Below are 27,224 nucleotides of genomic sequence, written 5' to 3'. Positions count from 1 at the left end.
CCATGCCACATGCCCCACATGCCGCACATGCCCCATCTGCTTGCCGTATCCACTTGTTGTTGTTGCTGCTGCTTCTTAATCCCCAACGTATGCCTGGTTTTTGGTTTGTTTTTGGGGCGTACTTCTAGATACGCTCAATAATGAAAAAATGCAAAAATTCACACACATCGTTTTTGTGTTTTTAGTGGTGCGAGAGAGAGACAGAGAGAGAGAGAGAGAGAGAGAGAGAGATTGGGGGAGACAGAAACAAAAAGATATCGTCAAGACCTTTGGGAACTTTTTATAAACAAAATTGGCAGCTAACGGTCTCGGATCTCTTTCACTCTACGGACTACTGACAACTTTCAAACCAAATGGAGATTCATTGAATTGGATTCTGAAGTTATTAAAGCCAAATCATACATTAACAGATATTAGAATTGAAGAGGTATTCGAATAGAGAAACAAGTAAGTCTCTTCAATATCAAAATTTCACCAGTTTTAAAGGTAATATCTTGCATTTTCGAGGATAACACAATGACAGGATATCTAACCGAAACATTGCAAAAATTACTTAAGTATACAAAAGTTAATCTCTATTCAAGCACGCGCTATACAATGGAAAACAAGAGAACCTAACCTTATTATTACCTTTTCACCCCGTTGAGTTTTGTTGATAATGATGATGATGATGATGATGATGATATCCGGCTCACTTTCACCCCTTTCACTCGGATTGACAAAATTGCATTAGATTTGTGCTAATGTTTTGCCAACTTGCCATTCTGTTTCAAGGATTTTTCGCACAAATCAAGTGGCAGGACAAAAGGGATGATGCGAAATGGAAAAATGGAAAAGGAAAACCCTTTCACCTACCTAACTCATATCAATTACCACAAAATGCCACTTCAAATGTCGGAGAACAATCAATTCGATTTTGGCAAATTTGGCAGAAAACCTTGATCTCCCCTCACCAACACCACCACCACCACCACCGCTGCGATCGATCAGCGCCACCACCAATCTCAAGGCTCAAACCCAAACGAAACCCATTCTTCACCTTTTTGCCCATTTTCCCTAGGTTTCTGTTGTATAGATGATCTTGCAGCCGTTTGGAACATTTGCATAATCATAATCTTGAAGGTAATGACGCGCCGTCTCCTGGACGAGGGGTTGATTTCCTTTCCTTCTTCCTTTTCCTTTCGCTTGTTATACCCTTGCAAAAAGGGTATATTAATTTTGGTCAGAAGTGTGCAACGCATAGAACGAAGCATCTCCGACCATACAAAGTATATATATTCTTGATCAGCACGACGAGACGAGTTCAACTAGCCATGTCCGTCCGTCCGTCCGTCCGTCCGTCCGTCCGTCTGGATCAACGCAAACTCCTCCTACACCGTAAGAGCTACAGAGCTGAAATTTTGCACGTAGGCTTGTATATACTGCAGGCGTTGTATATCTCGGATTCAGCCGGATCGGACCACTATATCATATAGCTCCCATACAAACCCCAAAGTCACGAACAGTGACTTTTCTCAATAACTTCGTTATTTTCTATGCTATTATCGTGAAACTTAATATTAGAGAGTTTACTACGCCTATAAGCGACTATGCCAAATTTGATCAAGATCGGGTGACTATATCATATAGCTCCCATACAAACGGCCAAGTCACGAACAGTGACTTTCTCAATAACTTCGTTATTTTCTGAGCTATTGTCGTGAAACTTAATATTAGAGAGTTTACTACGCCTATAAGCGACTATGCCAAATTTGATCAAGATCGGGTGACTATATAATATAGCTCCCATACAAACGGCCAAGTCACGAACAGTGACTTTCTCAATACCTTCGTTATTTTCTGAGCTATTGTCGTGAAACTTAATATTAGAGAGTTTACTACGCCTATAAGCGACTATGCCAAATTTGATCAAGATCAGGTGACTATATCATATAGCTCCCATAGGAACGATTGGTCGAAAACAGTGACTTTTGTAAATAACTTCGTTACTTTTAACGCGATTGCTTTTAAATTAAACATTTCTTAATTTAATATATATGTTAATGACTGTGCCGAATTTGATAAAGATCGGGTGACTATATCATATAGCTCCCATAGGAACGATCGGTGGAAAACAGTGACTTTGATCAATATCTTCGTTATTTCCTATGATTGTAGGCCTTTCTTTCTCAAGCTTAAGCCTTTTTAGATAAAACGTTCTTCCACATTGATGGCTAAGAGGTAAGGATAGAGTTACCAAAAAAGTTGCAAGGGTATACAAACTTTGACGCGGTCGAAGTTAGCCCCGGCCCTCTGGTTTTTTTTCACTTTGGTTTACTTTACTTTGCTTTCAATACACTTCCGTGTTTGCGTCTTCGGTAAAATTTGCATATCAATGCAACGGATATTATTTATTTTCATTATTTTCTTACGCTCATTTCAAATGAAACAAAAATTTTTATGCAAAGCTGCCACTGCAGTGTGTCTCCCTCTCTCTCTTTCTCTATTTCCTAGCCTCAGTCTAATGGGTGCAGATGTGTGTGTGTGTGTGTGTGTCTCTGTCTGTCCTATATTCTGTTCAATTCTATTGCTCAGGCCTTTGGCCACATTTTTCTCATAATTATAAATGCAGATAGGCTCTCTAAAGGCATTCTGAGGATGTGGATGTGGATGAGGATGAGGCTAAGGCTGAGGCATTCCACCGATTGAGTTCAAAGTTTCAGAAATCACAGAAAGGTAACCAAAAACTCACTGACAGCAGATGGAAATGACGATGATCGGATGGATGGATAGTTGGATGGCATGGAATGGAATGTCTCCTTTGGCTCTCATAATTTGCATACCATTTTGATCGATATTTTCATTCTGTGATCAATTTCTTCAGCTGGTTTCTATATATGTTAATACACAGACAGCTGAACTGCACAATGGGCGTTTCAATGAGTATTCAAATTGTATCCAAAACATTGCTGAAAATATACAATTAACCGATCAAGTCTTGTCTGTGGAAGCCTTTTCAGAATAGACCTGAACTTCTTAATCGTGATGATACCCTAAAGCACCAGGACAGGTGAGGATGTTAGCCAGATGTTCCTTGTCCACAGGTCGAGTTCAAGTCGAATCCTTTGCGCATAAGCTGCCCCTGCAGCTGCTCTCCATTCGTGACTTTTGTGGTCTGCTCCATCTACTAACTGTTTTTTCTTTAATGAAAGTCACTATGTTAAATTGGGAACATCATTTAACCCGATCAATTTACCATTTTAGAAAAATTTGAATTTTCCGGATATCAAGCAAGCTTTGACTTTGTAGACTCTAGTGGTTGGCATTTGATTTAGTTAGTACCGCTTTAGCATTCCTGTAGTTCACATATTTTCAAACAAATAACGCAAGCCGAATTCTCCTCTTTTTTTTTCTACTTTTGTCATACGGAAAAACAGAAAATATAAATGTTTAAAGCCGCAGGAAAAGTAAATCTAGCAACAAAAGCCGCATAAACAAATTCGGAATAAAGAACAGAAAAACCGGTGAAGTGACAAAGTTCAGACAAAAAAAATTATATAGAAAAAAAAAAAAAAAATTAAATTGTTATTGTTTTCGTTTTGGCAAATTTGCAAATTTTTCGTTTCACTAATGTACCCAAACCTTTGGAGAAATTATGGAAAATAGTAAAACTGAGAAGAGCGCTGACACTCGGAAGTCTGGGCCGGAGCTTGGCGGATCGAATGGAGCACTGAAGGCGCTGGCCAAGAATGTGGCAAACCAATTGAAGCTAGATCGTCCGGAAATGAAGCGGGTGGTGGCCAAAGTGGTGGCGGAGCGTCATGGTCTTGGGGATGTGGCCGATCACAAGGGTTTTATGTACTATGTGAAGCCGGATCGCATTGATATGAATCAGCTGATATCGCAATCGAAAGAGGCCTTTGACGGAATGATGCAACAGCAGCGACATCGGGAGACTCTGCCGCAGCAGCAGCGGAAGGCGCCGGCCAAGGTGGGCGAAAGCCGCAGGACCCTGAGCGGTGGTGGGGCCAACAAAAAGAAGAAAGCGGTGAGCAGAAAAAGTTCTACGGCTGTTTTTCAATTGCAGGATTGGGGCCGCAAGAGTCTGAATGGCGTGATTATTGATCAAACTCATTTACCCCGTGGAGGTAAAGAGATTTTGCTGTCAGTCAATCGTCGCATGGTTGCCATGGGTGCTGCTTCCAGTAAAAAGAAGAAGGAGACGAAGATGCCGGCAGCTGTGCCAGTGAGGAAGCCACTAAGAATGCAAAAATTCATAGCCATGAAGTCGTCATCGTCGTCGAGAGTGCCACCACTTCTTAAGAAATCCTCAGTTAGGAAGATTCCGGCTAAAGGAGCCAATCCAAGAGCACCCAAGGTGGTGGATTCGTCGTCGTCGACACTCAAAGGTGAATCGTATCGCCTGCCGGCTGGGTCCTCGTTTCATCCACCGCCTGCTAATCCCATCGAGAGCGATACCAAAAAGCCGTTGGCTGGATCCAAGAGTAAGACTTCAATCAATCCAAAGCAAACTGTGCAGTGTCAGCGCAACTACGAAAAACCGTGGCTGGTAAGTCGCCACAAACGTCACCCTCGCCTAAAGACTGAAGATGGTGCTGCTGCTGCTGTGGGTGCTATTCGTGCTGGTCGTGCTGGTGGTGCTGGCGGTGATGCTGAGGGCCAAAGCCAAAGTTCCGGATCCAAATTGCCAGCCCACCCAAGTAAGCGCACACAAGCACTCAACCGTCCACGCACTCGTGCCAACTATCTAACTCCGCGTGGTACTGGTGCCACCAAGCAAAAGCTCAAAAAAAGCTCCTAGCAAGTATAATGTTTCCAAGACTGGTATTACTTGTCGGCCTAATCCCGAACCAAAAGGCCGTAATTCCAAGGCAAAGCAGATCAAACAACAGCCACAAGCAGTAACATCTCCGGGAGGACGCAAAGAGACCAACATCACGTCGCCCCAGAATCGTGGTGGTCGGGTTAATAAGGTTATTCAGGATCGTCTGATCAAGGATTTGCAGCGCGACGAAGCAATCGATGAACCTGAGCGCCTGGAAGCAGGCTCCACTCGTCGCCCCTCACGTAGCAAGAAGCGCACAGAAAGAAAACCCAAAATGGTGGCCCAGCAGCAACAGAAGGAGGAGGGAGAAACAGCAGCGGCTGTTATTGAGGTACGTGCCGGGAAAGTAGTGCAACAAAATCAGACATCGAAGGCGAGCAAAGCCAATTTGAAAGGGAAGCCAAAGGACAAGCCGGCAGACAAAAGTGTACGCTCCAAGCGTCCACCCAAGGTGACGACTCCGAGCGCAAAGGCCGCCAGTCCAAAGGCCGCCAATCGAAAGTCCGCCACTCCAAAGGCTGCCAGTCGAAAGTCCGCCACTCCAAAGGCCACACATGCTGTGGCGTCTCCAAAAAACCATCCCAACCGATCAATCCACACCCCAAAACAAGGTATCTGTTGCGCACCCAATGCTCGAGTCGCGTTCCAGTGGGCAGTAGTCTGGGCAGTATCGGACTTTTGCGTTTGAATAAGCAAAATGGTGTTGGCGGTGGCGGTGGTGCTGCTGCTGCTGCCGGTGGTGGTACCTCTACCTCAATTTTGACTCCGGCCAAGCGAAATCTAACCATTGCGTTTATGAATAAACGACTGGAGGAGCGCAATCAACGCACTCAAGTGTTGGTTCCCTGGAAATAGGACGAGTCCTTAGCAATCGATGTGACGAAGGGATCTGTGGCTATTATTTTCTCCATTTATGTTAATATTTACTTAGTTTCTTAGTTTTCTTCTTCGTTCTGGCATAGTTCAAATAATTCGATATGCATATATATGCAAGCCTAATCATGATAATGATTTTAATGATCAAAAATGGCCAACATTGCATATCTACATATACATTAACTAAGATATATATATATATATAGCTCAATAAATTATGAAGCTGGGTTGGATTTTGTCATTCTGTATAAAAGTGACCTTCAAAAGAGGCCACCAAGTCATGGGGTCATGAGGAGGACGAAATGTGGCTAGGATTCGAATGTGAGAGTTGGTTTCAAAATCATTCCGAAATCAGGTCTGAATTATCTCTCTCTGAGTAGGGATAGTTTTGTGATTTCTCCATATAAACTGGACCCCTAAAGGGTTACGAATCAGAGCCACTCTCACAATCTCTCTTGAGAAAGTCATCCTCTTTGTTGTTAGCTTTAAATTTAAAGTACCCACGACCCGTATCAATAGATTTGTAGCGATTTCTTTATCTTTCCCCCAACCAATCGACTGGCGCAGAGCTCATCGTTTGCTGTCAAAAATGTTTCCATGCATGCAACAGCAGCGAAACAACAGCATTAAATTCCATGGGGAGTCAAAAGCCAGGCCAAAAAAAGAAATCGACAAAAAAACAGGCAAAAAGAAAAAAACAAGCTCATAATTTAACTCGGTAAACTTTTGCGCCTTTGTTCGGCACTCGCCTTTCACTACACAAGTTATTGAAAATCGCGCAAGGGTTGCCAGCGGAGTGCCGCGCTACCTACTTCCCCCCATTCACCGCCCCACCCACCCACACACACACACACAGACAAAGGAAAGGGTTCGAAATTGAAAAAGAAAGCGAATGTCAGGTGGCGCTGGGCGAAGGAAAGACCAAGGGCACGGGGCAAGAACGTTTTGCGGGGAATGGGTGATTTAGTGTTAAATAAAAACTTTTAAATTGCCATTTGATCGTTTGTTTAGCGACAATAATGTCGCTGTTGTTGTTGTTGTTTCTCTTCTTTTTTTTTTCTTGCTTGTTTGCCTTCAATTGAATGCGGCCTGGCCTAGCTTGGTTTTTGGTCTTGGGTCCTGTGACAGGTTTATAGGTCGTCGTCGTCGTCGTCGTCGACGTCGTCATCGCTTCCTTCCTTGCGCGGGAGTGAACAGCAACGAAGGGAGACAACGGCGTGACAATGACATTGTTTCGCTGACAGTTGTAGCAAATTTATTGAAAAGGTGTTCCCTGGTATTTGTTTCATTTTCCACTTTGGCGTTTTTTTTCTCTTTCGCTTCTCCTCTCATCCACTTTCACATCGGTGTGTGTGTGTGTGTGTCTTTAGGAATTGTCAAAAATTTATTGATATGTTGAAATTGCTTCTTGGGGCACAAACTTTGACAGCTCAATTTTATATTTTTCTTTGCGTTTTTTTGCCAAAGCGTTCGTCCGCTCATTGTAGTAAATTTGACAGCAATTGTTTTGTTTGACAGTTTGTCGTCTCGGTAAAAATGATGATGTCAATATGCAAAGCAGTTCTGCCCAATACTGGAGGGCGATGCCAAGAGCACTCCGAGCGAGGCGGTGGCGGTGGCATGTGTGGAACGAAAGTATTGTGGATATGTGAGTTATTGAAGCATGGCTGGAATTTGACAGGCAGCTTTCGACTTTGCAAAACAAAGAAATGGTCCACAAAAGAGTTTCATTTACCCTCATTTGTGATATATACACACACATCTGTATGATCAGGACGATAATAGCTTGATCATGAAAGGAACAGTCTATTTCAGTCCACTACAACATAGTGATGGCAAGTATTTACGATTAATCGATTAGTCAATCGAATGTGTAATCGATTGAAATAACAAAGTAGCCATAATAATAATAAAGCTCAGTTTTTAATTGACTATATTTCTGTGATTAGTATTAGAATTGCTACTAAAACTTAGTTTTAAACCTTTCGATAGGTGGCGAGATGCCTGGCAACTTGTTGAGTAGCCCTCGGTGCCATAATTCAATTGAATTCCATCAACTTGACTTTCAAGCCACCATTTTAACTTGTTTTTTATTTGCTTATTCTTAATATTTATGCTTTGCTTGTTACCCCAAAGGCACCAATACATACATACAGATACTATAGCAATATTTTTTATGAGACTGTTTCGTTTTTCGCTTAATCGCACTAGAAGAATCTCTAGAAATGGCTATAAAGCAGAAGTCGAGGAGGAGGGAAAGAGAAGCGAATAGGGAAACAGAAAACAAACAAACGAAAAAAAAACCTGCCGAGCGTTCAACTTGAAAATATGCCAAAAGACAATTGGTTGTCGGTTTCGAGTTTAAGTTTGACTTTTGGGTTGGGTTGGCTTGGGTATAACCAAGCGAACTCCTAGGGCTAGTCGTGGCACTGGCAGTGGCAGCAATGAGTCGACGATTTGCCCCAATCTCATTCGGTGGCAGAGCCAAAGTTGTCTTTTAGACTTCTTCTAGTTTTCTTCAATGTTAAGCGAAGCGTGAATATTATTAGAGAGCAACAGCAACAACAGCAGCAACATTTATTAATAATTACCACACAGAGCGATGGGAAGTGCAGAGAAAGAGGAGGAGGAAGCACCTGAAATCGTCGGTATACTTTAGCTCTCCATACTACAGTAAGTGTGTAGTTGAAGTCGTAGTAGGAAATTTATTTGTTATTTATCTTTTTGACATTATGCATGAATAACAATAAAATTATAAGTGAATGTTGCTTCAGTAGTGGCAAATGCCAAAAAACATCCTCATAAAAGTCCAAGGTCCCATGCACCGACAGGTGTATACTCTTTGCTGATCGATCTATCGACCTATTGCATGCAACCATTTTGGTTTATCAATCTCAAGTTGAGGTACAGATTTGCTTGTTTCTTTTAAAGGTCATGTAATGGGTCCACTTGCCTAATATACCTTGCCAACAAAGAAGCTGAAGGGTATAATTATAACAATCCATTCGCTTTGTGGTTCTCAGGTGGCTTCAATAGATTTAGATCACTTTTTGGTTGGACTATAAGAATAAGAAGAAGAAGAAGGAGGAGAAGGAGAAGGCATAGTCTGGAGGCAGGGTTGGATGGAGAGACTCGTAAAAATAATAATGAGCTTGGCACGACGATGGCGACAATCATGTGGAAATGTTGCAGATGAAGTTGTTGGCTTTCTTGGAGTTGTATATATGTAGATACACCCACACACATACACACACATAGATACGTATTGTAGTGTAAGGGGGAGGTGAAGGAAGGAATGGATCATTACAATTGTTTGAGGAGAATAAGAATACTTTGACTTCAAATGATGCCCATGCAATCTTTTCTCTCCCTTTCTCCCTCTCTCTCTCTGTTATTGACTTTTGGGTAGCTTGTCAAGAGTGAGATTTTCTTAATTTTTCGTTTATTTATTCCATTGCTGTTAGACAAGTACTAGTTATCAGCCTGCAAACAAAGACTTTTGATTGTGATTATTTTTCTTATTTACCCACTAACTTCCCTTCAAGTATTTAGTCACAAACATGGAGGAAAAAACGAAACCGAGCGACCAAACGACAACAAACGAAATCACAAATTATTCTTGGAAATCAACCTCATGGCTTTGGCATGTTGGTGCTGCTGCTGCTGCTGCGGTTGCTGCCTCCTCCTATCTTATCAACAACCAGCCCAAAATCGTCTTTAACAAAAAGACGAGAGAAAAAAACCTAAATCCAACACCCCCGTAAATGCACGCAAACCCTCGCTGATGAAGTTCAAACAGAAATGAATTCGACAAAAGAAAAAAAAAAAACAACAAAAAACCACATTAAATAAAGAATATGCTCTTATCAGGAGCAGAATGTGTGTGTGTGTCTGCTTTGTCAGGGATATTTCTGTACTGTGTATTGTTGGTGGTTCAGTTTAAAACTATTTGATATTTGCCCAAGACGATCAACAGGTGGCAACCGAAAAGTCGCCAAGTCGTCATCCAACTGTCTCAGCATCCCCCCGCACCCGTCCTAGAAAGAACTGAACTGCATTGCATTGCAGTTGCGAGAGAAACGATGAAACCTACTTAATTTACACTGTGGGGATACTTTTTGGCTTAACTGTTTGATAGGAACGAAAAGGAGAGCAAGGGCTTCAGTCAAATGTTACCTAATGATGAACGGAATCTCAGATTTGTCGTCTCACATGGCCAATTCAGAATTCAATTCAACAGGTTGCAACAGAAAAGATATTCAAAAACCAAATTCCAGCAATTTCGAGGAAGATAATTTCTCACAGAAACAACAACAACAACTGACCCCCCTTGACACTTTCCTCTCCTCTTTATCATCTCTCTAACGCTTTTAAAGTCAACGCTTAGAGTCACTCTTATTGCCGCCTCCTATGGCCCGTTGCATTTGAGAAATTTCAATAATTAAGGCTCATTAAAAGTGTTCAGGTAATGGCAGTTGAATACAACGAAAAAACACCAAACAAAAACAAGAAACACAACCCACCTAACACTTCCGATTATGAAATTTTCATTTGACAAATTATTGTTGGTGTTGGTTCGTTTTTGTGGCAACGGTAATCATAACAGGGAAAATATCTATAATGTAATTACGAGCAGATCGCGGTGACTGCGAGGAAAAATTAACTAACTCTAACTGAACATCGGTCCCAAGTCGCATCAAGTGAAACAAACATCAAAATGATCAGACAACAAACTCCAAATCCAACTCTGACGACTTGGTCTTCGTCTACATCTATGTACGTCTCGGTCTCCCTCCCTCCCGACACCTTCGTCATCGTCTCCGACTCATTAAAACAATTTTAAAAAATAATACAAAATAATGACAATAAATTATGATTACGCTTGACAGTGACAGTGGCCACGAATGGGTGGCTGGTGTGGACTCGGCGCACACCAGCCACTATAGACAACGACTTCGACTTGGTCGGTCTACGCCTATGTACAGGAACACAGGTACAAGTAGTAAATACAGGTGCAAGCAGCGTCACCGGCTAGTGACGATGAGCAGCCGCAGCCACATACAGACAGACACAACAGCCACAAAGAAAAAGAGGAAGATGACAACGACGCCAACGACGACTGCGACACCCAAGAATCACTCAACTGTGGCCGAAAAGTTCGTTGATCACTCGCGTTCTTGGGCCTGACATTAGCCATGAGAAAAACCAAGTATTAACGAGCGAGACGGCAATCCCACAGGAGCGCCAAACCTTTCTCCACCTGTCCAATATAAGAAAAGCCAAACATCGCCCTTTAAGCCAATATATTGTGAAAAATGTGACATTAGTAAAAATTTTGAAGAAATTTAAGCAATATCCTGCATTTGATTTGTACGCCAAAATGTAAAATTTCCGTGACAAAACCTTTTTTTTTGTTCATTCTGTGCTCTCTATTTTTTTCCCCTAATCGTCATTTGCTCCAGCAGATCTTGATAGCCCTCCTGAAGCCTTTTATTCTTGCTCTTTTCCGAAGACAACTCCTTGGCCAAGCTCAGCAACTCGTTGGCCAATTGATGCGGTTCACTCATGGTCCTCAGTAAATCCTGCACAGAGGAATACCGGCGACTCCCGAATTCCCTGGCCTCAGATTCACTCGGACGCTTGAAGGGCAAACAGCGAACCTTCTGATGCTGCAACTTCCGCCTGCTAAGATTTTTTACTCTCTCTGCACTCAGAGCCTTTGTCACCCTCCGTTGCTCCTGTTCACTGCGTTTCATGGGCAAACACTCAGCGCGCCTATAAGGCATAGGCATGGGCACCGGCGCTTCCAACTCATCGATGACATCCCGGGTGGCGGCGAAGGCCCGTGAGGCATGGACGAGACGGTAAGTCGCCGATGGTGGGCAATAACGGGAACAGTTGAGCGATGCCTTCGACATGTGTTGGCGAATGCTGCAGGGTCCGGTCATTACGTTGATGGCCATCGAGCCCAGGAGTTGACGTGTGCGAAGAATCTTTGTAGCTGACATTGTTTCCGCTCGTGGAGATGGGTGTCCCAGTAGAGTCCCGAGAATAAAATATCCTTAGAAGAGGTTCTGGAAAAGGGGATTGCTTGTTATCCTGAATTTACGTTTGACCGTCGACTTACGGAAAATTTTATCAAGAGTTTACAAAATGTTTTGTTTACTTTTTTTCTTAATTTTTCTGTGGTTTTGTTCACTACAAATTTATAAAATTTTAAGGCTTATATATGTTTCTGAATGAAGTTCCAAGAACTAACTGAATAATGTTGGTGTCGGGCATACCTTATGTGGATTTTTGGGCGAAAAGGTTCGATGTCAAGGCCTACTTTGCCAAAAAAACCAGGTTGCTTTGATCATGAAATCGATGATTTGTGTTTAAGACAATCAAACGGGTGGTTGTTGGTTTATCAGAGCAATGTGGAAAGAGTAGAGTAGGGAAAATAACACGGCAACATCTGATGATCCAATTGGATCTGAATTGGGACATAAGAAACCAAATAAAAGGTGCCTCTCTCTGAGGCGCCGTTCATTTTGCAGGGGGCTTGGGTAATGGAGGGGGATGTGTGGATGTGTGTGGGGGGATATACAAGCCATGACAAGCCATTGACAAAGTCACGTAAATCTTAACGCAATCGAATAAAAGTTCCATCGAAAACGAGGGAATTTTTATCAAAACTCCATTAAAATCAAATTGAGGGCCAGCAGACAAGACAAACAACAGCAACAACAGCAACAGCAACAGCCACGACAACAAACAAGTTAATAAGGAACACATCACGGGCAATACATCAGTCGACGCGCTGTCGAATCTTGTCAAATGCAATGAACGGCATGGCACATAACATAAAAATCTTCTCTCTCGTCGTCTCGAATCGTTAAAAATGCATCATCATCAACAATTTTTTTTTTTCCATTTCATCTTCCTTTTGACTCTGGACTGTGTGTGTGTGTGTGTGTGTGTCTCTGGTTTGATGCATATTTAATGTAAAGAGGAGACTCTCCTCCAAGTTTAACTGCAAAGTGCGACATAAAAATTGATTTAGTCTTAACGGCTGGATGGCTGGTCGGCGAACTGCAAAGCAAATGGGCCACATAAGTATTGGCAGTTGGTATGGCTCAATTAGAGGGCGTTAAATTGCGGCGCAATCATCAAGAAATGCGATGGAGAGTTGTCAGGGAGGTTGGCAGGTGAATAGGAAACAGAGGACTAGCGGATATCCTCTGTAATTTGTAATCAGCATATAGGTACATATATGTACCCACACATTCCATGAATGTGACCTGTGACCTGTGATCTCTGATCTGTGCATTATTTACAATACTTTGATCCTTTTGTCGGCACACGACCGACCGACCTCCTGCTATTTATTTGCTCTGCTCTCATTAGCAGTTCGAGGTTAACCACAGGTACCACCGAGCCAGAAAGAGAGAGAGAGAAAGGACTTTGAATTGATAAACAAGTACCAAGAAATTGCGGCACAAATAATTTCACAAGCAAATATGAAAATTCTATTGGGCGAAAAATCTAATCACTGACCTGTTGCTTCCTGGAAGTCCTCGGCTTAATCGCTGGCTCATCTCATTGCGATTACTTTGTCGGTGAAAGTATCTACGAATCGCTGGCAACTTTCATAAATTAGTCATTGAACTCAAAGGCGAGAGCAAACTAAAAAACACACACAAAAAGGTAGCTAACAAATGGTAATAATAATAAACTAAATGCCAGGCATAACTAATTTTTGTTGTTGGTTTTGTTTTTGTTAGTGTGAATCTCTAACGCTAAAGTTTAAAACAATATACGCATTATAATAGTAGGTAGTCAAATCTACGCTTTAATAACTCGCCAAAACTCTGCCCCTCCGCCACAAAGAAGAAACAAAACTTTGCTGATGCCCTGCAATCCATTGAATGGGGCATATGTCTACGCTCACAAGAGGCAACTCTCTGTGTCTCTCTTTATTTCAGGTATAAACGAAAAGTATTTTTAAAAAAGAAAATCAATATGGGAACCAAATACCCCTTATAAGGGGTATATATATCCATATTTTTACAGTTTCCAAACCAGAAACCACGATCGCTCTATATAGTGGGCCCATTTGTTGGTCGACATCACGTAAATATTCGTAATTTATGCAAAAGAGCAACAAACATTAACCCGACTATAACCGACCAAGCGAAGTCCAACATGGACTTGGCATTATATATGCATCAAAAGAAATTCAGTTCATATGCTGCGGGTGGAAATGGGGGCGCTTGAGGAGCGGCTGTTAGGGCATTCACATAATTTCCCATGGCTCACGCTAATTAGCCAAAAATACAAAAAAAAAAAAACCCTCTAACAATGAGCATAAAATTTGATATTCTTTTTATTTCTATTTTCTATTTCCATTTGTTTAATCTTGTTTTTGTTTCTGTTTTTGTTAACTCATATTAGAGGCATTCGTCCAGAAAACGAAATTCAAAATGGCTAAATAACCAAACCAGGCAAGCAGGTGGATTTCGAGCAGATAAGACTTTTAGGTGAGGGGGAGAGAGAGAGTTGGGGGTTGCTGAAGTTGGAATGTTTCAATTAATAACTCAAATAACCAATATGTTGTGATGCCTCCGTATATTTCAGAGTTTTAGCGGTTTACTTGTAGAATTTGAAATGCTATTACAAATTTACGAATATTTAACGAAGTTCCAAATAATAAATGTTGTTCATTTTGTGCTCCGTCTTCCCTCGTTCAACACCTTCTCCAGCAGCTCATCGTACTTATTAATAAGCTCTTTACCCATCTTTTCCTTCGATTCCAATTCCTGGCTCAAGTTCACCAACTCGTTTTCCAGGACCTCTTGAGCTTTCTTCAGAGCCTCCATATTCCGATCTTCTGTCAACTTCTGTTGCTCCAGTTTATTGTGTTTGGGTGCAGGCGCTGGCACCTCCTCGATGCCATCCCGGGCGGCGGCGAAGACCCGTGAGGCATTGACGAAACGGTAAATGGCCGAAAAGAAGAGCGATGCCTTCGACATGTGCTGGCGAACGCTGCAGGGTCTGGTCATTGCGGTGGTGGCCATCGAGCCCAAGAGATGACGTGTCCAAAGAATCCTTGATGTTGGCATTATTTTCGACTTCAGATATCTGCTCGTGGAGATGGGTTGTCCAGTATTGTCCCGAGAATAAAATATCCTTAGAAGTGGCTCTGCAAAAGGGGATTGCTTGTTATCCTGAATTTACGTTTACCTTTTACTAACGACTTACGGAAAAGTTTTAATCAAGAGTTTACAAAATTTTATACTTTTATATGTTTATGCCTGAAGTCCTAAAAACAAACTGAATAATGTTGGTGTCGGGCATACCCTATGTGGATTTTTGGGCGAAAAAGTTCGATGTCAAGGCCTACTTGGCCAAAAAAACCCGATTGCTTTGATCAGGTGAGATTTGTTCCAATCGGAGCGGAGTTTTGGGGCATCCATTTGTTTCCCATAGACCAAGCTAATTAGCTAGAAAACCTCAAAATGGGCATCATATTTGTAGTTCTTTAGTTTCTATTTTCTATTTCCATTTTTCCTTTAGTTATGGCACTTTATGTGTTAGCTCACATTAGACGCATTCGTCCAGAAAACGAAATTCCAAAATGGCTAAAAAACAAAAAAACACAAAAAAGACCAACAAGCAGGTGGAATTTGAGCAGCCACTTGAGCAGCACCTATAGATAAGACTTTTGAACTCAAGACTCAGCGTTTATTTAATTCATAGTGGAAGGCGGGGAGTTGTGGGTGAGGAGGGATGGTGGAGTGGCTTTGGTACGATGGCGGGGCAGGCAGGGGAAGGCCCTACGCTTCGCTGACTGACTGAGTCAGCTTATCCGAGTCAACTGTACCTAGACAGTATTTAAATTTTGGTTATTCATACCCTAGAGTAAGAAGAGTATATGAAATGCTAGTACCAAGACAAGAGAAACTAGAATCATGCATTATTTTAAGCCAAATAACATCTCAATAGACTTTTATATCGTTGTTCTCATATGTATAAGATTCTTTCGCTATAGTTTCTATTGATATTTTAGTTGTTGCTGCTAAGTATCGTGAAGTCGTTACTCTTGGCTTTAATCTATGTGAAATTTGGTAAGGTTTTGTTTTTGGATGGGGTGTGGAGGTGTGGGGGAGAGTCATCGCAGTGGTGCTCTGTGATCCATGACCACCGGCAGGGCGCCATTTTTGATGGTCGCATTTATGATTTGCCAAAAGCGAAACTTTCCAAGTCAAAGATCGCTTTAAGGTGGCATATATTATACGAACGTATTCACATGTAAAAGAAACTGGAAAAAGCTCTGCTGACCTCAATACATCTGCATATCATATGCATATTGAATGGAAAACAGGATGCTTTCGATACATGGCCTAATAGAAGATGTATTTCTATACATTATGAATGTATCTGTATATATGGGATGTTTGCATAGCAAATGATCTGCATCATTGCACAAATTTTAGTGTAAGCAATAAAATTTACTTTTATTAAAGGAAAACGAATCCAAATTCAAAAGAATTTATACGCGCCGGGCACATGAAATGAGCGAAAATGAACGACGAACCACATAAATTTATAACCACCTACACATACATTTTTTCGTAAATGCAAGAGAAACAAAAACAAAAACAGAAACCACAACAACAAAACGTAAAGAGCGGTGGGCATTTATGAGGGGGCTAAAGAGGAGGAGATGGGGGAGATGGACAAAACAACAACCAAATAAACTGCAATAATCACAACAGCAACAGCAAGTGCAACTGTCAACTATTAAATGACATTTAACATGCCCACGAGGCAAACAGGCGATAAGAGCAAACCGGAGGAGCGGTGCGGAGTGCCGGGAATGTGCAAATCGAGGCACTTGGACAAGTATCTCAGTGTACACACTCGGCGGATGGCATGGCATCCATACGGGGCACAGGAGCTAGCGGCGGGGCATATGATTCTTAAAATATCATTTCAAATTTCAAATCAAGTCATCATCAGCATTTCTGTCTCTCTCACACACACACACACACACACAGATTCTCCGTCTCTGTTCCCCTCTGGTCTTTCTCTGAGGCGGCTGCTGTCATCGTCATATACATAGATACTTGTTTTTTGTGTTCTTTTATCAGCAGATTGCACACAGCCATCCAGGCAGACAAGTGTATGGACATTTTCAATTATAATTTATATGCGATCATCCTGGTATTTTTAGACGAAAACTAGTAAACGAAGTCTTTGTTGTTCATCGCTATGAATTATCTCAGGTCACCTTAAAATTAAAAGTTTACCAAGGACCTAAGAGGCCATACGATCTTTCTAAACCGGGCCCATGGCTGAATAAAAGGACACCAATAGACATCTTCATCTAACACCTAGATCTCTCTTAAACCCATGGAAGAAAAAGTCGGGGATTACCGTTTAAGCCAATATACATAATGTATTGAGAAAAATGTGACATTAGTAAAAATTTTGAATAAATTTAAGCAATATCCTGCATTTGATTTGTACGCCAAAATGTAAAATTTCCGTGACAAAACCTTTTTTTTTGTTCATTCTGTGCTCTCTATTTTTTTCCCCTAATCGTCATTTGCTCCAGCAGATCTTGATAGCCCTCCTGAAGCCTTTTATTCTTGCTCTTTTCCGAAGACAACTCCTTGGCCAAGCTCAGCAACTCGTTGGCCAATTGATGCGGTTCACTCATGGTCCTCAGTAAATCCTGCACAGAGGAATACCGGCGACTCCCGAATTCCCTGGCCTCAGATTCACTCGGACGCTTGAAGGGCAAACAGCGAACCTTCTGATGCTGCAACTTCCGCCTGCTAAGATTCTTTACTCTCTCTGCACTCAGAGCCTTTGTCAACCTCCGTTGCTCCTGTTCACTGCGTTTCATGGGCAAACACTCAGCGCGCCTATAAGGCATAGGCATGGGCACCGGCGCTTCCAACTCATCGATGACATCCCGGGTGGCGGCGAAGGCCCGTGAGGCATGGACGAGACGGTAAGTCGCCGATGGTGGGCAATAACGGGAACAGTTGAGCGATGCCTTCGACATGTGCTGGCGAATGCTGCAGGGTCCGGTCATTACGTTGATGGCCATCGAGCCCAGGAGTTGACGTGTGCGAAGAATCTTTGTAGCTGACATTGTTTCCGCTCGTGGAGATGGGTGTCCCAGTAGAGTCCCGAGAATAAAATATCCTTAGAAGAGGTTCTGGAAAAGGGGATTGCTTGTTATCCTGAATTTACGTTTGACCGTCGACTTACGGAAAATTTTATCAAGAGTTTACAAAATGTTTTGTTTACTTTTTTTCTTAATTTTTCTGTGGTTTTGTTCACTACAAATTTATAAAATTTTAAGGCTTATATATGTTTCTGAATGAAGTTCCAAGAACTAACTGAATAATGTTGGTGTCGGGCATACCTTATGTGGATTTTTGGGCGAAAAGGTTCGATGTCAAGGCCTACTTTGCCAAAAAAACCAGGTTGCTTTGATCGTGTGGGATTTTCAACTCAGATGGATTTGCCAAAAAAAATAAAAACCGATTGCTATGATCATGTGAGACTTTTCTTAGCCTATTGGCTGAATGACGATAAGTTCTATATCTGTATTTGTATGCCATATGGATTAAATTTTTGTTATTTTGGGTTCTTGGGTGCACGCCATATGAACATTACCTCCCCCACCGCCATCACCACTAGGACATACCACCACCATCGTCACCCCCACTGCCACTGCCACTGCCACCACTACTCAGGTCACCAACTCTGCACATTATTCATTATGCCGAACAACTTCATCACATATACATATACTCATACAGACATGCATATTTGTATATATATATATGCATACACCCATATTCGATGAAAAATTATATTTACGGGTTTTTCTTTTGTTTTGCATAAAAAAATCGAGCCGAGTTCGGGTGGAATTCGCAGTTAGAAGTCGTCGTCGTCTTGGCTTGAATTTTGATTGATTTGAATGTTACGTTGAGTGCGCAACGTCGACTGTGACTGTGACTGCGACTGCTACTGCGACGACGACGACGACTGCGCCGCTGCCACTGAAAATGTGACTGATGATTGATGGACTAAGCTATACTAGCTAACCTCCACCTCCACTAGAACCCATCATACCCCACCAACCACCCCCATCCACTCCAACACAATATTCCTCTGTGGACAGCCAGCGCGACCCTCAACACAAAAAAAAAAAAACCCAGGAGGAAATACATAAGAAAAAAAGTTATGCAAGAGCGCGAATAAAAATGTGTTGTATTACCTATTATTAGGGCTAACAAAATACAACTGCCAAAAAAAAGAAAAAACACAAAAAATATAAAGAAAAAAATGTAATTTCCAGGGTCTGACAGGCGTATGTCAAATTCGACGACATGCGAATTTTAATAAACAACAGAAAAAAACTGAAAAAAAAAAACTGAAAGTTGGAAGTCAGAATGGTAGAAATTGAAATTCTAATATGCATTAATCGGAGGCAGTTCAAAATATGAACTAATATACATTAAATACATATAGAAATTTGATATTGATTTTGAGATAAATCATATATAAGAGAGGTCAGCCCTAACCTTTTGACCGATTTCAACGGATCTGAAATGGGAGGACTTTACTCTCTAAGGTATGTTAAACACAATGAATACTTTTCCAAAGTATTGCATACTTTAAGGAGCAAATTTCACATTTGATCAAAAGCATTTCTTAATATGGTCCTTCACTCTTTAGTTAAAGAAATAAGTGACTAAAGTTTTAAATTGAGTACTCCTCCGGTAAATGTTTCTATGTTCAGAAAGGTTTTTGTCTCAAATGTGACTTCTTAAGACCGGATTGTAGCTCTATTGATTGGCAGCTTAACTTGGATTCTTAAATGATCATATTTTATATCTTTTTTTTTTATAGTTTATTAGAATTTGTTTTATTGTAGCCACCTTTCTCGTACTGCCTGTAGATGACCCAGTGAACTTTCTCGCGCTCTTGCCGTGTCTTTCTCCATCTCCATCTGCAGCTCCAGCTCCATCTCCTTCAGTCGCTCAATCTTGAAACTCACGTGTGGGAGCTCTATTCACACACTTCCGAAAATGAAACGCCGGATGTGGTTGTGTAGAAAGGTTTTCTCCCTCCCCATTTCTCTTCTCTATGTTTTTCTATCTTTCTTTCACTTCGCTCCCCCAGCCACACCAGCCGCTTGTCGTCTTCAAGTTGAGCCGAACTTTCAGTTTGTTTAAGGCCGCTCGAGCAACTAAAATAATAAGACAATAATAGTACATAATACTAACTAAAAATGCCAACTTCCGAAAGACCAAAAGTCGAGCCGACGTGAAGAGTCAGTCCATCATTACTCCATTTTTACCACAATTAAAAGGTTGTGACGGCACACAGGGAGACAGTGGGGCAGGTGAAGGGCTGGAAGGGCTGGTGGTGGGGATAGCTACAAGTATCTCTTGGCCACACTCTCGAGTATGGTGAATGTCTTTTGCTGGGATTGCCACTGTTAGAGCGGTGGCTACCGCAGTTGCTGGCCTCACACTTTTCCACACTTTTATTTAATTTTATTTATTTGGTTGTTGTTGTTTTCTTTGTTTTTGGTTGTGTGTGTGTGTGTGTGTTGTTTTTTTCGGTTGAATTTCTGTTTAATGTCAACTTCCGTGACAACATTTTCTTTCGTTTTCTTCTCTTGTTTTTGTTGTTTCGTTTCTTGTTTCTGGATGATGAAAATTGGTTAGTAAGTTGAATAGATCCCCAATTTAAATGTGCAAAAGGAAACTGCCGCCAGCCGTCGCCCTGGCCCAGCACGCAACCGTCTGAAGACAGTCTATAAAATAATAAAAAGCAAAAAGAAAACCGAAAAAGAAAAAAAAAGGATTCAATATAGAAATTAATGCCGAACCGCCTTTCCCAAGAAGCCAGTGAGAAAGGTAAAACTTTCAAAGCACCGCACTTTCTACACTCTCACAAGACCGTACATTTAGATTCAAATTGATTTGTACTGGAGAATCTCATAGTAAGTACAATGTAATTGTTGCCTTGCATTACTTTAGCTTCATTATGTAAATACTTTTGCAATGTTATGTATCTATAGTAGGGATGTACTATGGTTAGGGTATCAAAATAACAACAACGCCAAATGAATTATGATAAAGCCCAACCGTCTACCACATGATAGGGTGGCATGGGGGGGTATTGGGGGGATGAGGCGCCAGTGAAAGGGGCGAAAAATTGCACCAAAATTAATAAGGAGTAAGCAAAACGAAAAGAAGTACAAAAAAAAAAAAACTGAGAAAGGGAAAGGGAAAAAGAAAATTCTTTCAACAAATCGACATGGAGTTATCCTCTAAATCCAAATCCATGACTTATCTTCAGGGTGTTCTAGATCTAGTTCTGTAGTCCTAAAGAATAAAAGATGATCAAGTAAGTATAGTTCAAAGGATTTCTAATTCAAAAGTGTTGACCAAGTGATCAGACCCTTGACCAGTCGAAGTGGTGCTCGGATTGTTGCCATCTAGAGATTCCAGGGTATAGTTATTGAAAGTTTATGAACAAATGAAACACCAGCAACAACAATTGTTGGACGGTATTGGTTGTGGCCGCGGGTTTCTTTCTTTCATTTGGTTTCCTTTCTTTTCGTTTCGTTTCGTTTCGTTTTCTTTCTCCCCCCCGCTCGCCACCCCCCACACAACGAACTTTTTCTACTCTTTTTAACTACAGCAACAGACGACGACGACAAGGACTAGAAGGACATGGTTGGGCGGTGTATTGCAGCCTTTGATTTTGTTCAACAACAACACAAGGAGTAGAAAAAAATAATAACACAGAGTCCAACAGAAAAAAAAAAGGATACAAAAATTTTATTGTTACACCAGAAAAATAACAACAGCCAATGGTTGGGCGTATTGGTTGGGCTTACCCAACTCGGTATCGGGTTAAGATGGAAGATGGGGTTGGGGGGTATTGTGGATAGTCAAAGGGTTGGGGCCGGCCTACAGGGCGTCGCATTTTCTGGCTACGTTTCCGTTTCCGTCGAAGTCGAGGCATATCGAAGGCGATTACCCAGCGAGAAAGAGAGACAGAGTGAGAGAGAGAGCTAGAGAAGAAAAAAAATGGGTGAAAGCCAAAAGGAAATTATAATCATTTTTGCGTGAGGCAGCTGCCTGCTGTTGCCTTGTTTAAAAATTACAACAAAAAATACGGAGAGGACGGGGGTAAGAAAAAAAATAAATTTGCGGCGCTTCAGGAGTGGGTGGCTAGCGGTGGGTCAGAGGCAAGTCGCCTGTTTACTCTTTTAATAATGCAAAGCAACAAAAAATGGGGAAAATAAATCGAAACAGTTAAGCGAACAAAAAAGGAAAGAAATACCCTGTAGTCATAGACAAATCAAAGCGTGAAGTAGCCGATTCAAAGATACCCACGATAAGTTAATCCCAAGGACCAAGATGATCATACTAAAGCAATTCCATACGATTCGATTAAGTAATACGAAAGGATAACTTTGAAATCTCAGCCTTTAATGTTCACTAATATACCCGTTTGACCAACAGGTAAGGCGAATGAAAAGGGTGCAAAAGGCAAATCAAACAAAAGAACAGAAAGTATATACCTACGATATATATATACTTATATATATATTTTTTTTTGTTTTCTTTTATTAACCAATTTGAGCAAGTCAAATTAAAAATTAACAACAACAAGAAATCGTTTGATTTCTTGACGACGATTTCTTCTTTGTTGTTTTTGGGCTGCCTTCGAAATAATTCAATTAAGTAAATGTTGGCGGAGTGAGGCATGGTTGTGGGGGAGGTGATGGCCGCTGTACGACGCAATTAAAAACTTCCTGATTAAAAAAACCAAAACCAGAAATTGAACTGAGACTGAGACTGAAACTGAGGCTAACTACACACACAGACAAACGAAATACAGATCACAAAATATCAATTAAGCGAAGCTCTTTCAAGTCATTGAGTCGTCGATGCTGATGCTGATGATGATGATGACGACGAATGACTAAGTGAATATGAATGCATCCCGCATAATTCAGTGTATGGAAACTAAATTCAAAACCCAATTCAGTTTTTATATCATCATCATACTTAAAAATTAATTATGCCTAACTTTTTTTTTGAACAAAGACAATCGATCGATTTACATTGATGCAATGTAAAAGTTAGAACATGACTGAAAAACGATGAAAAACTATTCGAAAGGATTCTATGAACATATTCTTTTGGTTAATCTACCCTATATATAACCGATTGCAAAAGGTTATATCTCTGTTTAATCTAATTTAATCTAAGAATATTCGAGAAGCTTTGTGCCCTTAGTTAATAAACTTATATTTAAAACCTGATCACTTCAATTTGCTCTCTCCCGTTGTCTGTTTGCGGTATTGGTGGGTGAAAGGGGAGAGAGGTGCCTTTGTGGCTTTGTTGTTGCCAGGTTTTATCACAACAATTAAGTAATTTTTTAAACACTCTCCGGCTCTTGGCCATAATGCTTGCCTGCTTCGCCATACCAACAAACAGACCTCCCGCGAATCCCCTTCCACCATTTGTCAACCATATTTATATGTATATACACGTATGCAGGTATATATGTACTTATATACCTGATTCATCATGTGTCTCTTTCTTGACTTGTTATTACCTTTTGTTGTTGTTGTTGGTTTGTTAGTCTTTTTGTCTTATTACTCAAGCAAATGCAATGACAGAAGAAAACATGCCATAAAACTGCCAAAAATATACGTTAATTACCTTTAAAGGTTTTTCAAATTAAACTCGTTAAAATATGAATGGTTGTGCGTATAAAAGTGTGTGTGTGTGTAAGTGTGTGTGTTGAAAAGGGATGGCTGTATGGATACCCCCCTCTCACCTGAAAAAGCACCGTTCATATGGATCAGTTAAGTGGTAAAAAAAAGGGTCATGTTTTGTCGGACTATGTGGAGAGGGAGAGGGGGGATCTGGTGGTATTGCATATATAACGTGTGAAGTTAATTAAAATCTGTATACAAGTTTATTACAAAATATGAAAACGTATAAAAGATACGACCGTCCGACTGACAGACAGAGAGAAAGAGACAAAGATTTACTAATATGGCGGGCAATATGGCGGTTAGAGCTAATTTTTTGTTTGTTCGTTCGGTGTTTTATTTTAGTTTAAGTAATGGTTATACAATTCCATAGAATTGCTGTGCTTAGTGTGAGAACTCTCGATATGAGAGAGGAAGCAACAGATTGGCCAAAAAGAAAACGAAAGAGTTCACCATGAAATTTTATTTTAACATTTAGACAACACAAAAGTCCTTAAGAAACTAAGCAGGATATCCAGATAGCTTCCAGATATCAACACTAATCAACACTAGAACACAAAGAGACAAAATTATCGAGTGGTTCTTTCCGATTTTCGGATGACAAATTTACCATTTGGCCTTTTAACAGACATTGTTTATACGACGTCCCTTTGGAACGGGCACAGCGGATTTTTTAAGACACTTTGGACATTCCTTTGGATCATTCATCGATTTGGCACTATCCAAAATAATTGAGCTTTGTTCTGTGGATAGAGACTCCGAGTCAAGGGCGCTATCATCTGTTGTCAACTGTTCTTCCACCGAATTGTCTTCCTTTTCTAGAATCGGCTCCTCGACTTTGGGCAGAATCCAATTATTTTCGCCGCCGAAACCAACATTGAAAATGTTTACAAAATGTACGATCTAAATGAAAAGAAATTGCGAAAGTAAATAAATATTTAGACATTGATATTTCTCTTACTCACCCAATAATAGAAAGTTGAGCAAAGTTTACTCAAAATTTTAAACATTTTGTCTGTCTAAAAGTATGTAAAAAGCAAATATTCTTAATTGTTGTAAGACTGTTGTTTACGCTTTCAGTGTTTGTATCGAACTGAAATTGTTCGGTCTAGAATTCGACAAGATATTTCGAAAGGAACAAATTCGGATTTCAAGGCCTACTTGAGGAGAAATACCCGACTACTTTGATTTTGTTTTAAAAACACAAAACGCTTTGCCCCTAACTGAATGTATAATATAAAAAAACTCAGAATGATTGTGATTGAAGTCGATTGGGAAGTTCCAAAAGGACCTAAAAGAACCTCAAAGTTTGATGACATTTTCAACTTTCCATCGTAGCCCATGATTATTTGATTGATTCCTTTGGGTATTGACTCTTTCGACCACAGAGACATCTAATGTAATGTCTATTTCATTCCCATTTATCATTAACGCTTTCCGTGCGTACATGGACACAATTGGACAAACATTTATGGCTTAACTTAACCCCGTTTAACACTTTCTGACCACCCCCGACCAAAGGACACTAAGCACCACCCTTCTGGCCCCTGTCTGACCAAGGGCTGTTATCACCTTTCAATAAAGCAACGAGGAAAGAACAAAACCAAAAAAAAAAAAAAAAAACACCGTAAATACTCGTAAAAAGGTAAGCAACATGACCAATTTGGTGGTGTTACAGTCCTTGGGACAACAAGGGCTAGAAAAATGACTTCAATTAACCATTTGCCTGACCAGTGACTAACCAAAAAATAATGGTTAGTAGGTGGAGAGAGAGAGAGAGAGAAAGAGAGAGAGTTGATTGGTATTCAAGGGGTTGATCAAAGTCGAAACGCCACCTAGTGACTGCTAGGGGACACTATATACTAACACACTCCCCCTAACCACTCATTCTGTAAATGTGTGTGTGTGTGTGACTGGCTTATCGATTTGCATAAATTAATTTTCATTTAAAACGAATACGAATAAAGTCAACTATGGTTGGTGTATTTTTATTTTTCCACAAGAAATACAAACTATAATGGGTACACACATACAAACGCGTATACCTCTATATAGAGGTGAGTGTGTGTGGGTGTGTGTGTGGTGTATATATGACGACAGACTAAGAGCCAACACACATTGCATGTAAGAACTCATTCGTTAGCTTTTCATTTGTTGTTGGTTCTTCATAGAAATGAAATAAGGCAACATTTTGGCACTCACTGTATACAGTGGCAACCATCAAAATGAACTGAAATTGAATTTGAATTAATATTAAGACTGCTTTAGCTGCCTGTGTTCAAAAATTTCTTTTTAGCAAATTGTTAATATCCTTGAAAAGTCTTCAGTTGCCAATATACCAACCAATATTAGTCTTTTTGATAGATTTTCTATATATATATATATGTATATATAACATCTGCATTACTGTTTTTGTTGTTCGATTCAACTATCGTTCAACATATGCAGCTCTTGCCACATATGGAAGCACACACATACACACACACACGGATACATACATGTATTTGTACATTTATGATATATGTATGTATACGTATATATATTTGGTAAACTTGACTAAAAGGACTCGAGGGAGATATTAATCTACTTTTGTGTTTTAGGTTTTCAATGTTGTTGTTGTTGTTGTTGTTGGTGTATTTCTTATTCGGGCAAGCGCAAGCAAACAGGCAAAAGCCAAAAGCCAAAAAACGTTTCATTCGTTTCGTTCATTATTATTACCAACTATACGCGGTTGTTCTATATGTTGTTGTTGTTGTTGTCGTTGGCTGGCGGCAGCTTTAACCTGATACCCGAAACTGAAAACTAAACGGAACCAGGGACCTCATACAAACACACACACAGACACACGAAGGAACTCCCTGCCGTCATTTTCACAAGTTTTCAGCTGCTTTTCATTTTCATTCCACCGCATTTTCTCGCCATCTCGCTCTAGCTCTCTCTCCCTCTCTTTCATTTGTTGGCTGCTTGCTCCTTTTTTCTTGGCCAGAGCTCTTAACTTTTATTGTTAACATGCAATTCATTTATTAATAATATTCATATGTCAGTGCGTGCATGTGTTTGGCCATTGTTTTATGCTCGCTATTTGGTCGGATTATAATGTGAAAGTGGTCATCGAGTCGGTTTACTTTCGGTGAAAGGTCATAGTGCCATATGCTATACGAATACATACATATATGCAAATGACATTTGACTAACGATTAATTATAGCTTCAACATTATTTTCATGACATGATTTTCCTGAATCATTCAATACGAATTCATTTAGATATCTGATTACTTAGGATGCGGTAGGAAAGTTGGCATCCAGAATAGATGACCCTGATCCATAGAAGGATTTGGGTTTTTAATAAGGCTTTGGCTAGTTTCTGCCTCATAGACAGAGGCCAGAGTGTATGGAGAGATCAACCAAAAACCTAGCAAACACTGATCTTTATGGTCCGCACGTTGATCTCATCACAATTACAGCGCTAACCCACAAAATCGATAGATACCCGGTACACGGATGAATAGATTGAAGTGAGTAGGGGGGTAGGGTAGATTGTAAAATACCGACACGTGCCCTTTTGTTGGTCTTTGGCCGATGTTTTCTTTTGTTATATTGCCAAAGCTTTTATTCGTTCACAACTATCGAAGAATTCTGCGTAAAGATCCAAGATATGTCGCCAATGCACGCATTTGTCATAAGATGAGTATGAGATGGTC

The 27,224-nt window shown here is 40.6% G+C and overlaps 4 protein-coding genes and 1 long non-coding RNA gene across 5 annotated transcripts; 1 reads left to right on the top strand and 4 right to left on the bottom strand.

The window, feature by feature from the left end:
- Positions 1-3,318: 3,318 nt before the first annotated feature.
- Positions 3,319-5,928, top strand: LOC137586579 (uncharacterized). The gene has a single exon (XM_068302670.1). It carries the CDS (start codon positions 3,635-3,637, stop codon positions 4,799-4,801), a length of 1,167 nt encoding a protein of 388 aa, XP_068158771.1. The 5' UTR covers positions 3,319-3,634; the 3' UTR covers positions 4,802-5,928.
- A 5,061-nt stretch (positions 5,929-10,989) lies between these two features.
- Positions 10,990-11,978, bottom strand: LOC137586900 (uncharacterized). Its single transcript, XM_068303091.1, has 2 exons — positions 11,829-11,978; positions 10,990-11,775 (listed from the first exon to the last, which is right to left on the bottom strand). The coding sequence occupies exon 2, from the start codon at positions 11,707-11,709 to the stop codon at positions 11,131-11,133; it is 579 nt and encodes a 192-aa protein (XP_068159192.1). The 5' UTR covers positions 11,710-11,775; positions 11,829-11,978; the 3' UTR covers positions 10,990-11,130.
- Positions 11,979-14,292: 2,314 nt separating this feature from the next.
- On the bottom strand, positions 14,293-15,055 carry LOC137587089 (uncharacterized). Its single transcript, XM_068303343.1, has 2 exons — positions 14,945-15,055; positions 14,293-14,885 (listed from the first exon to the last, which is right to left on the bottom strand). The coding sequence occupies exon 2, from the start codon at positions 14,803-14,805 to the stop codon at positions 14,404-14,406; it is 402 nt and encodes a 133-aa protein (XP_068159444.1). The 5' UTR covers positions 14,806-14,885; positions 14,945-15,055; the 3' UTR covers positions 14,293-14,403.
- Positions 15,056-17,118: 2,063 nt separating this feature from the next.
- On the bottom strand, positions 17,119-18,118 carry LOC137586935 (uncharacterized). The gene is made up of 2 exons (XM_068303143.1): positions 17,969-18,118; positions 17,119-17,915 (listed from the first exon to the last, which is right to left on the bottom strand). The coding sequence occupies exon 2, from the start codon at positions 17,847-17,849 to the stop codon at positions 17,271-17,273; it is 579 nt and encodes a 192-aa protein (XP_068159244.1). The 5' UTR covers positions 17,850-17,915; positions 17,969-18,118; the 3' UTR covers positions 17,119-17,270.
- Positions 18,119-23,970: 5,852 nt separating this feature from the next.
- On the bottom strand, positions 23,971-24,620 carry LOC137587301 (uncharacterized). The gene is made up of 3 exons (XR_011033915.1): positions 24,488-24,620; positions 24,133-24,425; positions 23,971-24,070 (listed from the first exon to the last, which is right to left on the bottom strand). It is a non-coding gene; the product is annotated as an uncharacterized lncRNA (long non-coding RNA).
- Between the last annotated feature and the right edge of the window lie 2,604 nt (positions 24,621-27,224).

This window comes from Drosophila tropicalis, unplaced genomic scaffold (genome assembly GCF_018151085.1).
Source record: "Drosophila tropicalis isolate 14030-0801.00 unplaced genomic scaffold, ASM1815108v1 contig_158, whole genome shotgun sequence".
Taxonomy (NCBI): Eukaryota; Metazoa; Arthropoda; class Insecta; order Diptera; family Drosophilidae; genus Drosophila; species Drosophila tropicalis.
Note: the sequence above shows the minus strand (reverse complement) of the source record. Positions and strands in the feature narration are given on the sequence as shown.